Source organism: Sardina pilchardus, chromosome 19 (assembly GCF_963854185.1).
Source record: "Sardina pilchardus chromosome 19, fSarPil1.1, whole genome shotgun sequence".
Classification (NCBI taxonomy): domain Eukaryota; kingdom Metazoa; phylum Chordata; class Actinopteri; order Clupeiformes; family Clupeidae; genus Sardina; species Sardina pilchardus.
In genome coordinates, this window is record NC_085012.1 from 11348934 (window position 1) to 11365060 (window position 16127).

The 16127-nt window shown below is 45.2% G+C and overlaps 1 protein-coding gene across 8 annotated transcripts in view; it reads right to left on the reverse strand.

The window, feature by feature from the left end:
- The window catches only part of ptprma (protein tyrosine phosphatase receptor type Ma), a 206421-nt gene that overhangs the window by 31451 nt on the left and 158843 nt on the right, over positions 1-16127 (reverse strand). For 4 of the 8 annotated variants that reach the window (XM_062521011.1, XM_062521009.1, XM_062521007.1 and 1 more), the window contains 4 exons: positions 11212-11363; positions 8869-8943; positions 6043-6236; positions 290-377 (listed from right to left, as the gene is read on the reverse strand). In XM_062521011.1, the coding sequence (XP_062376995.1) occupies positions 290-377; positions 6043-6236; positions 8869-8943; positions 11212-11363 (509 nt within the window). The remainder of the gene's footprint in view (positions 1-289; positions 378-6042; positions 6237-8868; positions 8944-11211; positions 11364-16127) is intronic. The other 4 variants (XM_062521014.1, XM_062521013.1, XM_062521012.1 and 1 more) reach the window with 1 other exon arrangement.

The following is a 16127-nucleotide window of genomic DNA, read 5'->3' on the forward strand; positions in this document are numbered from 1 at the left end:
GAAGCGTATTCATGCACAGGCACACACCAGTGTCAATCTGAGTGTGGCGGATGGCAGGCTTTAAGGCTAATTTCATTTCTGTGCGTTTTTTTTTTTCTTTCGCAAAAGATAAATAAAAAATAAATAAATAACGAGTCTAATCAGAAGTGTGACTACGAATGCAACACTTATAACAAGTTGCCCCCGGAGCCATTCACAAACAAGCATGCAAGGAGTCCAGGGGTGGAGTGTGTGAAGTGTCTGTGAGGTGATAGGCACGACGAAAACAGCTCCGTATCTCTCTACATACATGCGATGATGTTGCCGTAGCGATTCTTCATGCGGTTCTCGTCCTTCTTCGCCGAGTCCCACGGAGCCGACTGGCCTTCAAAGAAGCTCTGTGGAGACAGTGGCAGGAGCCATTAACACTAACAGCCAGGAGAACACACACACACACACACACACACACACATGTGAAATCAATGGAGAGAGAGTGAAAGGAAGAGAGAGAGGAAGAAAAGTGAGGGGGGTCATAGGTTAGTTCCACAAATGACGATCCCAGCGCAGCTGCCTTTACAGTCGAGGAGAGAAAAGGCACTGGAGTTAGCACGGTTAGCTCTGTGAACGCTAACGCTTCCACATCATCATTAGACATCAGAGGGCCGGAGCCGGGGACCCTGGGAAGCGGCGTGAGACAGAGGGGCCATTAGCAGCACTAGGTCTCAGCCCCTCCGCCCCCCCCTCATGGCACCAGCGCTCTCAGTGTCGGCTCGTTGTCGCGCTGTCTCCTTAAAGGTCTCCTCAGAAGAAATTTAAAGCAAAGAGGCACACAAGAGGAGAGCATATGTATATGTCTGTTTTGTTTGTGTGTGTGAGCGTTTTGAGTGTGAGTGTGTGTGTGTGTGTGTGTGTGTGTGTGTGTGTGTGTGTGTGTGTGTGTGTGTGTGTGTGTGTGTGTGTGTGTGTGTGTGTGTGTGTGTGAGTGTGTGTGTGTGTGTGTGTGTGTGTGTGTGTATGTGTGTGTGTGTGTGTGTGTGTGTGTGCAAGGGGTGAGTGGGTGAGTGGCTGCGGCTCGGAACTCATACATTATGCATCTCATGCACTGGCGTTGAAGTTGCCCGTTTCGGATCTCGGCAAGGCTATACAATTAGGTTCAATTATGAAAATAAACCTCAGCGCCGGCTCTCGTCGGAGGTGGCAGCGCACTGCCAAGCAGGGGGGCACTTGTGCAGACTTGCGTAGCCTGTTTGTGGCAACTCGACTCAAAAACGCCTTTGCCAGCTGCCTCTCTGCCTCTCAACACAAGTCCGTTGGAGGCGTATAAATAGACCGTAATGAGGCATTATTATTATGATCCGCAGTCAGTTGCATCTGTATCGCAAAACCATCTCGAGACAATCGGTGTGATTGCCTGTGATTGCTTTACAACGGTGCCTCTTCTTCGCGCCAGGGAAAAGCCTGGCTTCCTGTCTGCCTGAATGTGGCGACGACACGAGATTCATTTGGAGAACAAAAAGCTTTGATCAGTCTCGGAGCGGTTAATGACGCCACCGCTCCCTACCAAGCCTCTCTTCGGCGCCACCGACGACTCTCTTCAACTGGATAGCGGTGTTCGAAGAGGAAGGGACTTTTTTTTTGGGGGGGGGGGGGGGGGGGGGGAGAGGCTGGAGGAAACCGGAGGAAATCGTCTTCCGCCGGCCACTTGAGGAGAATGAGGGATGGTTAACATCACGGATGTCTGAAGCGTGAATTTGCCAGACCAAGTGTAGGGGGTAAAATAAATGCCATCTCAAGCAAATTACCACTGAGCTGAGAGCATTTCATGGGGCTTGTATGTGGGAATGTTAAACAGTATGAGAAACGCTAAAAAATAATAATAATAATAAAAAATCCACTTCTACCTGAAGACCTGGGAGGTTGAGGGATTAAGTCTTTAATATGCAAAATGGCCGTCCCTTCTGTGGCCGGCGAGCACTGATAGGAGGCCACCTCATGACAGGATTAAAAGACGAGCCTTATCATGTGACCTTTTCCTCGCCCGAGCCAGGCCTTATGAAAACAGTGTGTCGGCGGTGGCCTTGTAAACTGTCAGCGCAAGGGACACTTTGAAGGGCAGACGTATTTAATGCAGATTGCTTTCCCTTCCTGCGCGCATCCAAACGGGCGGCAAAGAGACATTAAACACACTTTAATACATATTGACAATGCCGTGACGCCTCTTCGTCTCCTCGGAGCGGCCCCCGTTTCTGCCGTCTATCTTTTTATTTATTCACCTCATCTGCCTGGCCCAGACTCCTAGTCTGGGGTTTCGAAAAAAAAAGAGAAAACACAGGTTTGTTATTCAGAGCTGGCTTGTGTCTTTCAAGACAGCTGTCCTTTCATGTCGTAGAAGTGACAGAGAGCTGACGAGCTGAGTGTGTGTGTGTGTGTGTGTGTGTGTGACTGGCAAAGAAGGGGGGTGGTTAGAGTGGTGTGTGTGTGTGTGTGTTGGGGGGGTCCTGCCATGAGGAAGGAAGAGAGAGTGACGAGCACCTTTCCTACACTTGGCACATCTCTGGTGGATAATGAGATGCAGAGGCCAAGGTGGGGGCCACCGGGGAGACATAATAAGAGTGCAATCAAACTGCTTTCGACACGAGTCAAACTATGAGGGGTAGCCATGTCAGCTGGAAAGAGACTGTCACATATTCATGTATTCAAAACAGACGTGTGCGGACGCTTCCTGAGGAACTGGAATACGCCACAGTGGAAATGGAGCAGACTCTGTAAAGTATATAGTGACAGGGGTTCCACAAGGGTAGGTTTGGTCTTTCCGCCGTTGTGCAATGTTCAGTATTTTCATCGCAAACATGAGAAAGAAAAAAAAAAAAGATTCAGTGCAAACTGAAGTAATGTAAATTTGCTGAATCGAAACGGGACAGAAAAATAATCATTACTAGAATGTCTGTGATGAAAACATAGTCAACATATTAAATATAACAAACATAACTCTGAATTCTGAGCAACCACTGAAGAAGCTTATAGAATATTGAGAAGTGGCTGACTTTGCTGAGAGGCACCTCGAGGCTGAAGCTGTCGCTTAAGGCCCTTGAAATGCTATTGGCTAGTCAACAAAACATCAGCTAACATGCAGGTGCCTGATTGGTGGAACATTTCAAATGACTTCCACAATCTGAAGACATTCTAGGTCTCAAAACACATTCAGATGGCATTCCTAGAGGAATAATTCTGTTCTAGTGCCAGCCAAATGAAACCAAGCTGCTGAACCATGATTACTACGATGCCTCAACGCATGCTAGTCTTCTGCACAAATTAATGTGTGATGTAGACTCAGGTTCAAAATACACTGGAGTTTCTGTGTCACAGCTACAGAAGCCTGACAGGCAAACTAAACCCATATTTTCAGGGCCAACACACACCTTCAGAGGAGACTTTGTAATATATGCCAGTTCGTTTGAGTCTGACTTCTGTTTGACATTGAGCAGGTGTGTTCTCGAGTTAATACAATGAGACCAAATTACAGTAGGAAATGCATATATTGAAAGGAAAAAAGGTTATGAAAGGTTTTCCACTATTGACTGGCATGAAAAGTAGGGATTTCTTTTGCGCCATTGTGTTTAGCATGTTCCAGCATGTGGAGATGAATGTGAATGCGGTGGGTGCAGACTCAGGTTCAAGGCTTTCTGGTGATATAGAATCTCTGAAGTGCAGTTGAATTGTCAGCAAAATGAATGAGGACACTTGAGTGAAGACAGGAGTTCCTTTCGTCACAAACTGTCTGTCGTGACTGAAAAACATGACAGGCTCTATACTGTCGCTAGCATAATCAAACGAACGATCTTCAAAGGAAGACATTCTGAAGCAGGGGTGATATATGGACCACAGCGGATTCGTTTGTATTTCTTCCCGGTTGGTACCCAAGAGTGTTTTGTCTACAAAATACTTCAGATAGTCAGGGACCTTTGCACTTTCCTGCACAGTTTAATCAATGCTATCAATTTGACAGTGCTTTAATTTCCGGCACCAGCCTGAACGCATTTTCATCTGAAATAGAAGACAACATCATTCCCTGTATCAGCTGCAGTTTCAGTGTTTCTTGAAGTGGCACATGCCATTCATCAAGAGCAAGAGCATTGAATAGGACACATCATCATCAGACTAAACATTTCTAAAGCACTACAGTTTCTATTCTATGCTAGTTCTACCGTGTATACTCTGAAGCTACAACAGGCAACAATCGGACAACAGGCTTACAATCAAACCAAAAGTGTGAGCTTACCTCGTTTAGCTTTTCCAAAGTTAATGTATGGTATAACAAGAAGCATGGATCGGGGGAAAGATAAGTTAAGAGTTTAGTTTCTCAAACTTTTGTCCTCATCATTTCTTAAGACCATTACCTAAGACAGGTTAGCAAAGGCAGCAACGGAAAGGCACAATGCAATGATGTCCTATCTGCAGTTTTTTACTGGCATTCAAAATAGAAGAGAGAGAAAAAAAGTATGAAACAGAAAACAGTCAGAACAAGCACTTTCATATGGAAAAAGGGAGGGGGAATGCATCAATTATTCTACACACTGTATTTTTAACTGGGAATATTATTGCACCGTAGCTACCTAAAGTCCTAAAATCTTTATCCATAATGAATTGAGCCCTTAGGGTTGCCTGCAACCGCAAGCCCAAGCTTGGCTGAGTGAGGTATTTGATTTGAATTATTTATTTAATTCCTCAGTTATTTAATGGTGAAGTTGTGGGCAAAAAAAAGAGGCATCTAAGAGGTTTTTCTGTGTTTTTTTTCTCTCTTTTTTTAGCAGGTAAATATGATCCCAGTAGATACCTGTGTAAAGCTGCGCATCTCTGTTCATGATGCTGATGCCTTTGGATGCGATTTAAAAGATTTAAAAAAAAGATTTAAACTATTTCTCCCTGTTTCCCTCTCACTCTGTCACTTTCTCTCTCTCTCTCTCTATCATACACACAAACATGCGTTCGTGCACACGCGCTCGCACACATACTCACACACACGCGCACACAAATACAAACACACAATGTGCTGAAAAGGGTGACAGAGTAGTAGGGCACAGCAGTTTGCTTAACACGAGACACAGTGTGTGTAATTTGTGTGTGTGTGTGTGTGTGTGTGTGTGTGTGTGTGTGTGTGTGTGCGCGCGCGCGTGTGTGTTTTAGTATGTGTGAGAGAGAGAGCGAGAGAGAGAGAGAGAGTGTGTGTATTGTGTATTTAACTTCAAACACTTTGTGAAGCTGACATTTCTCAATGGCTTCATCCATTAACAAACAGTTTCATCTACAGAATTCACAGAGAGAGGGAGAGAGAGAGAGGGTGAGAGAGAGCGTAAACAGCATTTGTGCTTGTGTATGTCTCTATCTCTCTGTATGTGTGTGTGTGTGTGTGTGTGTGTGTCTGTGCATGTTTTAGAGGACTTTCTGATTTAGTGGCCAATTTTCGCACTAGGATGGTTTAGGGTTGCTAGGCAGTTAAACGGCTGCCTTCTTAGGAGCATTAAGACCTAAGCAGGGTGGCTTGCTGTCAACAAACCACAGGAACACAAACACAAAGCCGGAATAATTTAAAGATGACACAAGTACCGAGTGTGAGGACATAAAAAAAACACTGCTTTTAGCACATTAACGGCTCATAAAAATTCCATTAAGGAGAAGAAAACACGTTTATGTGCAACGTCCATGCAGATATGTATAACAAATAACCACAGGGTAGGTGTCAGAAAAGAGCAACCAAAATAACAAAACAGAGAGGGGGGTTATAAAAACATGAAACAAACAATCTATAGCAAAACAATGCTACAGAGAAAAGAAAACAGTAGTAGGTAAAGAGAGTGCTTACAAATAAGGAAATGGAAAAGTAACAAAAGCAATACATTAATTTTTGAATTGGAAAATATGGAGATTGAGGGCAGTTTGCATCAGTCGACAGGTTTACAAACAGATGAGCAGAGAATGAACAAACAAACAAACAAACAAACAAACAAAACAAAACAAAACAAAAATAACCAAGCAGTAGGACTAGAACTCCTGCTCGTCTCTCACCTCGTACTCCTCTTTGAACCCGTAGCCCTCGGCGCACTTCATCTGCGTGATGTGCTGCAGGAGGTCGGCCACGCGGATGGCGGGATGCAGCTGCCCCGTCTGGTACGGCACGTCCACCGCCTCCCGCTTCTTGAACGAGTGGGTGTGCGACTGCACCAGGCTGCTGGTGTCGCTGGTCATCGTGTGGTTGTCGTCTACGGACAAAGCGAGAAACAGAGGACAGAGGACAAAATAGGAGACTGTCAGGCCATGTCAAGTGCCACACAGACCAGACAGGCAATACCATAAACTCATAAAGAAATGGATGAACACAGGGTCACTGTAAAGTGCATGGTAGAATAATGAGAGGATAAACTATTCAATTAAATATGTATATCACAACACAGAAATGGTTCCAGACATTCAAACTGCATAGTTAAACTCTTGGTATAAACAATACTTAGGTATAGGTATGACAGCTCAAGTTATTTCTATATAGGAACTACAATAGCTTCCTGTTCTGGTATGCTAGCTTGTGGCTAAGTTCTTGATTAAAACTTGCTATCCACAAGGTTAGACCAATGGCAGAATGAGTTCGCACAAATGATGGAATGGCTTAAGTTGACGACGTCAGCCAATAACACAATAAGATGAAGGGAGGGCACCGAAGCTACGATGGCGATGTCTGATGGAAGCACCTTCACAGAAACACAAGTTCGAACAGTATGTGTGTGGTAGGAGAGCAGGTGGGGGTGGAGGAGGGGAGGGCGTGGAAGGGGGAGAGTCAAACCAAAAAAGTGAGAGACGGAGTGGGCGGCAGGAGGGATGGCACATCGACCCACACACGCATGAAAAGAGGGCTCCCATGGATGAGTCCAACTGCCATGCTAGCTTATGGCTTTACAAACGTGGACAGGAGAGGGCATGAGATGCTTAACAAGGCCATGCGAGGCAACACGGAGCCAGGGAGTAGCCCAACCCCCTCCCCAACACACACACCTCCCCCCTTTTACGACAGGCAATCACCCCCCGCCCCCACACACACACACCCTTGGATATGACTCACACACATCTCCCCCCCAAAAAAATAAAACACAGGGCAGTTGGGGAACTTACCATTAATTGGCACTTTTTAAGAGGATACATAACAGGTTAAATGCGAAGAAAACAGGAGAAGAGAAAGGAAACAGGGTATAAGCAACAAGTTTTAGCATAAGCACCTGCACAGTGTAGACTGCTTTTTCAATTAAGACTGACATATTTGACTGCCTGCTGTTGTGAGGGACCTTCAGAATACGTTTTGGTCATCTCAGATTATGACGATAGTGTATTGTAACCAATATAAAAAAACACAATGTGTAAACATGTGACTGGCAACCAAATTCTCATTACTCTGGATGTTACCCTTGATGGTATATGTTGGCCAAATCAGCGGGAAAAAAAAGTGTGATGTTTTTGATGATGGAACTTTTCGCTCACTGAAACGCCAATTGATGCTAGATGCCAGTCACTTCCATTTAAAGGAATACGTCGGCCTCGTCTCACCTCAGATGAACTGGATCAGATGACTTTGATCAGGTTAGACACAGTAATATGAAATACATTGACAATGGCTACTACAGCTTGGTAGGAGCAAAACCAATCCCCTAGAATATTTTTTTTGTTTGGCTTATATTGGAGTACAAATGAGCTCCCCGATGTCTGGGCCTTTCGGAAACAAAACCATCTGTGTTAGTAACACCGCTAACGGCAGTCTCTTGCAATCTCTGAGCAAGTTTTTTTTTATTTTTTTTATTTCTTTCTTTATTTATTTTTAAACGCTGCACCATACAGTCACCCCCCTCATCCAGTCCACATTGTCCATGCACATGAGAGTCATAGACATACGTGACGTCACACGCACGACACGGAATGCGGATGGGATGGGGGTGAAGCAACACCTCGGCTTGGGAAAAACCCTCGTCTTACAGAGAAGAACAAAGCAGGCAGGTATGGATGTGAGGAAGCCATCATCAGTAACAAACCAAATCTCTCTGTCTCTAGTTCTATCTCTCTCTGTCTGTCTGTCTCTCTCTCTCTCTCTGACTATTTCTCCCTCTTAAGTTCACTACTTAAGCCTGGCCTACATATTATGTGAGATCAAAATGGTTAACTAAAGTTAGCACTTGCAACAACGACAACAATAACAACAATAACAACAACAACCAAGAAATGTAAAAAGAAAAATACAAACAAACAAACAAACGACATAAACAGGAAAGTATTCTCACCTAAGATAGCAGTTGGCACAAATGGATCTGCCATTACCCCAAAACCAGTGCAGGAGGTTAACAAAGAGGAAAGAATATGGCAGTGAGTGAGCGTACAAGGGCCCCTACACGTCACACACATCTAACAGCAGCAAGGCAGCAGTCCATAGGTGACAGTTAGGTAGTCAGAGAAGGCAGTCAAAACCCAATGGAAGAACTGACTCATTACATTTTGTAATATTATTTCATGTAATGTAATCTTTTTAAAAGTCATTTGCTGTACCAAGTCTAGAATGTACAATGCAATGCCAAGTTTTAATGTGTTTTGCCGTTCGTGACATTTTAGTTGAACAGCATTCATTATGTATGCATGTATTCTGAATACGGTTCTTCCCACTGGGTACATATACAGGAGAGAGCGAAGACAACAAGCTATTGAAATCTTGCGGGTAAGTCAGCGATGCTACCTCAATCTTTGGTTAGTGCAAGCACAACACTCATTCATATTCCCTTAGGAGGCAGGGTGAATAACTCGGTCGAGGTTCGGAGAAAAGACTTCAGTGTATGAGGATATGGGGAGGTGAGGTGAGGCCTTTACCTGGGTAGTAGGAGTTCGGCACGGACGTACTCAAGGTGTTAGTCTTCATGGTGAATGATGACGGCGAGGAAACAGCTTTTAGCAAGACAACAACAAAAGAGAAGCAAGCACACCATTGTCAAGTAGAGAAAGAGGGTTAAAAATGGTTGTTTGTGTGTAGTGAGGTTATAGAAAACAAAATATAAAAAAAACATTCCATTTTAGAGTGCCTCATAACCCACTAGTGAATCTCAGTCTCACATTTGGAAGGAAGGAAGGATACAGTACTTTATGCTTCCTCTCGAGTCAGATGTCAACCTTCGTCTTATTTTAAGTTTGTGGCATGTGCTATTCCCTTGGCTACGTCGACTTAATAGGACATGCCTGGATTGTCTGCTTTCCAAAAAATCATGACGTGCATAAAAGCCGCATAGCTCAAATAGTGTACATACTTTCCTGTTCACTGGTCCAGGTCAGGGACGTGGACAAGAATATGACACAAATAGGCAGTTAAAAATAAACTGACAAGAGGGCATCGTCCGCATACAGTCAATCTGGTCTGCTTTCAATGCAATATCATTCATCCTTGGTGAAACGTATTTTACAAGTGTTCCCACACCCCTTTGGGAATGAGAGACACATGCAAGGCCAAGGCCATAGGTTCACTCTCACACACACACACACTCTCTCACACACATGGATAAAACAGATGCCCTTGCTGTATAGGTGCTAAGGATATAAATGTTCATTTAGTCTAGTAAGGAGAATCTCTAACCACACAAACACCAGGCAACACTTCAAGAGAATCACTCTGAGGGCCTTCTGTTGTAAAGTGGGAGGATTTAAGGTTGTGTTTTGTGTATGGGAGTTAAAGGTGACTATATTGGCTGTGGTATAGGGGACTGGATAGCATTTGGCGATTGGCGGGGGTGGTCAGATAGGAGGTTGGTATCTTGACAGTTGCTCCGATTCGCTAAGGCCTGCTATGACCTGAGCTGTCAGTCAGTACTATTGTGACAGACAGCAGTGATAAGGTCACGCATGAATCGTTCTGTCGTCCCAAGGCAGCCCATCCATCCCTGTTACCAGAGCCTTGTTTACTTATTTATCTCCCTGTTCCCGGCCACTTCGCCGGACCACACATCAGCTTCGTCACCCGGAAAGCTCTGCTAACTCTTCCTGCAATATTAACCACCGTCAAGTGATCAAAGGGGCCAATCCCGTCGCTCTTTCCAGTTTGTTGCTCTGTGACAGACGGACTGTGAGAGCGTGAAATGGCGCAAAGTGGTGGCTTTTCAGTCTCTGATGTCCATGTGGCATTAACCCTCTAATTCCCAAAAGTTCTTTGGGACAGTAGTGGGGACACCATTTTGTGTCTCAAAGGAGAACACAGCGTTTCTTCAGAATCACTTACAAAGTCCATCTTTTCGATGGCACTGCATAATAAAAGCTGACTAAAATCTGGGTTCTGCCACTTGAGACAAAGACAGCCAGCATAAAAAAAATAAGGATTAGAGAGCAATAGGGAAAAGATGAGGGGGGTCGGGTGTCTGTGGGTATTTTTTTATTACGGTGGGGAGGGGGGATAAGGTATGGACTTGGGCCAAATGTTGCTGAACCAGCATCTTGACTGTAGGAAGGGGCGGGGTGGGCACAGAGAGGCCTCTAATCACCATCCCTCGTGGGGGGGGGGGGGGGGGGGGGGATTAAATTTGTCAGCCCCAGCCTGGACCACCTGTCCGTCGGTAGGAGACCAGTGGACCAAGAAGCTCTGTGCAGGCCCCGGGGGACGAAACCCCACCGGAGAACAAGATTGCTGATCACTGCACACTGGGGATGTTTGTAGCCTGCAGACAGTGGCCATGTGTCAGACCAGACCAAAAGAGTAAGGAGCCTAAAGGGAGCCGAAGAAATGTAGTTGTTTCCAAAACAACAACTAAAAAATGGTGCAGCCTCTGTCATAACAGGATTAGACACCAAGTGCTGATGAGGGTAGTTTGCAAGATGTCATAATTCCTTTTAAAGTGAGATTACACCAAAACAATGTGCAGGATTATGCTGACAAGTCCATTGTTTTTTTGTTGTTGTTTAATGCTCTTGGGGATTAAAAGGATGTGTACAAAACGTTGTCAGGGGAGATGCACTTTTAGTTTAGACAAATCAGCATATTCTGCAGCGGTAAGTAAATTTGGCCGCATGCTTTTAAGTACACTTGTGTGGTGGCCTGCTAGGTCTGAGTGAGTCAGTGCAGTGAGGTTAGTAGAGGCCTAAACCTTTCACTTCTGAAATGAGAGAGGAACCAGAATAGCGTGGTACAGTACCACCTCTTCACTTCTTTCGCTTTCAGAGAGATCTGACACTTACTTCTGCCATTGAGGTTGTGGGTGTCCATGAAGGAGATGGCTTCATCGCAGTTGGTGCCTTGCTCTGTGTAGCTCTTGTCCATGGAGTTCACCATCACGGTCATCTCCTGCCGGGTGCTGCTCAGAGTCTCTTTGCGCTTTTTGGCCAGTTTCCTTCATCCAGACAAAAGAAAGAGGAATGTCTGTTAAGCATCAAAGCATCAAAGAGCCACATCCCACCTTTCACATTTTTAAAAAAATGACTCGGATCCAGTATTTCAAAAAACCATCACTTTCCATGCGGTTTTTACAGTATTAGAACCACACATTATGATTTATTGAGCAAGTCATGTAAAAGAAACCCAAACATTCCGACCACATAATGACACAACACTACGCAATAGCATTGGTATGTATGACTGTGCAAAGAAAAAAAAATACAGACATTTATTACATCATTCAATCATTTTTACTGTTTAAGTGTCTATATTTAGCGACCACTCAATGTCTGTCCCTGCATGACCTCACAGTGACGGACCGACAGCTAGCTGGACGGAAAGCCCAACAGCAGCGGGTTCTGGGACGGATCCGGCCCAGATCCGGCCCTAATCTGGCTCTGATCCGGGATATACAGATCCGAGCCCGAGGCTGCCACTTCCTAGCATGCCAGCAGGACACAGTCAGTATTCCGGGGACCGGGCCTGAAGCTTGAGTGAGAGAGATTCTAGGAGACAAGGACGCCCTTAAATACCTGCTTGGTGACTCAGGGAGCACCACTAATGTGGACCCTGGAGACCCCATGTCAGAGTGAGACAGATAGAGATAAAGAGAGACAGAGAGAGAGAGAGAGAGAGAGAAAGAGAGAGAGAAAGAGAAAGAGAAAGAGAGAGAGAAAAGCGAGAGAGTGAGAGAAAGACAGAGCGAGCAAGGGAGAGGGAGAAAGAGAGAGTTGCACACTCTATCCTTCACACACAGAGAGGGAACATGCTGATGAACAACAACAGAAGAGGGGAGGGGAGGGGAGGGGAGAAGAGCAGGGGGAAGAAGATTTTGCCTGCAGCAACACGGCAGTTGCAGGGGCACCAAGAGACTTTTGCCCGGATGTGCCAGTACACTTGGGGTTGCTCAAAGAGTACTCTCCGAAGCCCCACAATTCTCTCTCTCTCTCTCTCTCTCTCTCTTTCTCCCTCTCTCTCTCTCTTTCTTTCTCTCTCTGTCTCTGTCTCTCACTATACTAATTAGAGGAGTCAGAGCAGAGAAGCATATTTGGGGAGAGATGAGGCGCTGCCAACGGATCTTGCCCCCTGTGTGTACCTGAAACCGGCTGTATCTGCACCGGCTTCTCTGTACTTGCATCATATTGCTGGCACAAAAAATGGCATCACCTTGGGGCTAGGATTGGTAATCCACACTGGACATGTTGCTTTTGGAAGCAGGCAACACTTCTTTGATGCCAGGTCGATAAGTAGAGCGAGCCAAAGCGCCGGAGGGGATTTTGACCACCAGGTGTGAGAAGAACATCCTGTCCAGACCGGCCATCACCAAAAAACCAACTCCAGAAAGACTAAATAAGGTACACAAACTAGACACCTTGCCTCTTCAACGGTTTCCCCCCCAGTGGAGCAGGTGCCTGCCAAAACTACCATTAAAGTCTGGATTTACATGTTAGAACCACAGCAAAATGGACACTGCTTGATTGAAAATGACCAGGTGCGCAGGGGAGTCTTCCAGAACACCGATTCCCGGAACACACTCCAATGTTCTGTTCCGGTGGCTAGTGGCCATTTGTATGCATAGGGCATTGCAGAGCACTTCAGGGAGGCATTTAACTGCCCCTGCTGATACAACTGCCCCCAGGGCCCTGAGAGAAGGGGACAGGACTGATCTCTAATGGGGCCACTATGATCCTGGTAATCTTCTTGCTTCATGACTTTCTTCCTCCAACCCCCCACGCCAAAACAAAAACAAAAAATACCTTTTAAGTGGTCTAAAACATTGAGACAGTGTCTGGACCTAGTCCCCTGCAGCAGAGACATTACACATAAATAAATGAAAGTAGAGTCCTTCCTCTTTTTCTCTCAATGTCTCTTTCTCTCCCTCACCCTCCTCTCTTTCTTTCTTCACCATCATCACTTTGCCCAGTGAAGGTCAGACTGATTCCGGCTTTTTACGAATGGAAAAAAGAGAACTGGCTTTCCATCAGCCCGAGGGTTTATGGCAAAAGCATTACTGAGTAACTTTAGCCATTTCTGCCATCTACTGTAGCCTCTCTCTTGGGAAGTTTCCCTCCTAAAATGCTACTGAATATGCTATTAGAACACACTCAAGACATTAACAGACAACCATCACGTACCACTTCATCTAAACTACTGACCACTAGAGCTACAGCTATGGACCATCGACTAGAAGTCAAAAACAGCAACTGTGCAGTTATCTGTTAATTCTCCATGGCTGTACCCAATGAAGTATCAAAGGGTATTCTGACACCTAAAATGTATACATATATACACTGTAGGCCTTTGCAGTGACTACAAATGTTTTCTCAGACTGTTGCCACAGTTCGACTTGGCTGACTGAGCAGCAGTATTTCAGTGAGGGCAAATTTCTTATTCTTATTTTCAGGCCTGCTTTGCTACAAGGGGACTTGCAGTAAAACTGCACTTCAAAGAGCCACTGTGCCTTCATAAGTACCCAAGTCCACATATAGACATGTCTTTTTTTTTGTGCAAATTCCAGCTTAAAATCTACAGGCCTTTGTCATCATCTGAATCTGCATTTGTCTCTGAGGCTTGTATCTCGGCGGAGATTTGTCACCACCCAAGCCCCTCTTCTCCTGCACTTAAAAACAAATTAAAGCGTCTGCAGAAAGCGTCTGGAAATTACAGTGGATGTCATAATGACAGAGTCCCTTGCAGAGTTGAGCTCATTTGAAGCATTCAAGCAGAGGGAGCTACAGTGCTTTAAATTGGAGACAAATTCTCGTTCAAGATACAAAAAAATACAACACTTAGAAAAAATATGGTCTCAAATACTTTGTTGTAAATACAAAGAAAAAGGGGGAAACAATGAGAAGAGCTCCAGCCGTCAAAGAATGCGGAGGAAGAACAATAGCTCATTTTCATCGTCACAGCTGATTCTTTCATTTGGCGAGGGAAGTGTGACATTTTACCCCCGCAAATGATAGCCTCAGCCTAGATGGCGAGGCTTGCGCGGAGCTCTACCTGCCTTCAGGCGATGGGACTTCAGCGGGCTATAATTGTATCCCTCTCACACATCTTCGGTGCCGGTAAATGGCAGAAAAAACGGCAGGTTCCCCCGCCAGTGCGCGGCGGAGCGCCATCGCTGCTAATGGAGGGACGTTAGCTAATGAAGCTCCCCCGTCGTCTGCACTTGCGAATCAATCTCATTTATTCAATTTGCCTCCATACACCAGTGAGCCTCCCGCTGCCCCCCTCTTCTAACGTCTCTCTCCACACACCCAGAGCCCGACAGGACACTAATGACTTAAATGTTCCTTCAAAATTTGTTTGCCGTGAAAGTGACGTTTAACGCACACTGTTGTCGTCCCGTGTGTAATCTGTAACCTGGTGTGGGGGAGAGTTAGCATGAGTGAGGCATGTCTTGGGGGAGAGGTCTGGGATAAACGGCAGTGAGGAACCCAAGAGAGTATTCAGGGAGAGTACAGGCCTGGGTTACATGAGTTTACAATGTGGTCATCTCTCTCTACAAACATTAAGGAACTGGAATGCTATGCGCTGTATTCTGACAGATAGAGAAAGGAGAATATCCCAATTCATTACAGTAGATGTGCAATGTCCCCCATTACACTTGAAGCACAGTAAATTATGGCATAAACTAAAGATAGAATAACAGCCTTTGCTTCAGTCAAGTGAATTTGCATGTTTTGTCCTTCCTAAATAGTCTCCTGCACAACCCTACACAAACCTCAACATTTGACCACATTGTACCCAAAATTCAAAGGCATTTGTTTACACAGACAGCCCCCAGGCAAAGTCCAGCGTTGTGTCTAGGATCCACAATGGACAAAAACAGAAACACATGACTTTGGTAGGCCTACTGTTGTTGTTTTAGGTTCACAGAAATTCTGTAAAATACAGAAAACAGCATCTATATTTTTAACAAAAGCCTTTGTGTATGCAGGTCCACATTGATTGCTATAGTTGCAAAAACACACTTCAAACGCTCTTGGCCTGTTTGCATGTGGATACCTTGTTCAGCAGCTGAGCAACTGGATACCACTGACTTGTTTATTATTATTATTTTACCAAAACTCCCCCCCCCCAATCAGCCTCGTCAGTGTGCAGCGGTGGGACTGGGCAGACATGTAGAGCTTCAATCTGTCCTTTTATTTGTGAGGCTCAAACTGTGTCTTTCCCCCAAAAAAATATCAAACCGAGAGAGAGAAAGAGAGGGGGGGGGGTGCAGGTAGAGGTGTCAATTGAAAACCCCTTTCCCCACGAAGATGCGGATTTGACGAAGCCTATTTCCTTGCAAATGTCAGGAGTTGATCCGTCTCCCGGAGCAACAGGGGTGAGTGAGCCGAGAGGAGATGGAAAATAAATGTGAGAGGGGCCTCTTCAGAGCCTTTCTAATCAGACCAAAAATGTCACCGGGCCAGGGGACCAGGGCCAGTCGTCCGATCGAAGCATCCTCGCCTTCACAGGAGGTGCAGTCTGACGCATGGGTCAAAGGTTAAAACCCCTAAGTGGCTGCCATGTTGAGCTGTAGATGTCTATCAATCCTCCTCCTAGTTCATTTTATTGTGAGAAAAGAACAGTGAGAGAGACACACAATAAAATAGAAAAATAAAAATGGAAATAGACAAAACAAAACATAACATCAAAGCAATGTGGTTTCTGTCTCTACAGTAGATTGTCACCTCAGCTACACTATGCTGGAAATGTTTGATGGAAAACA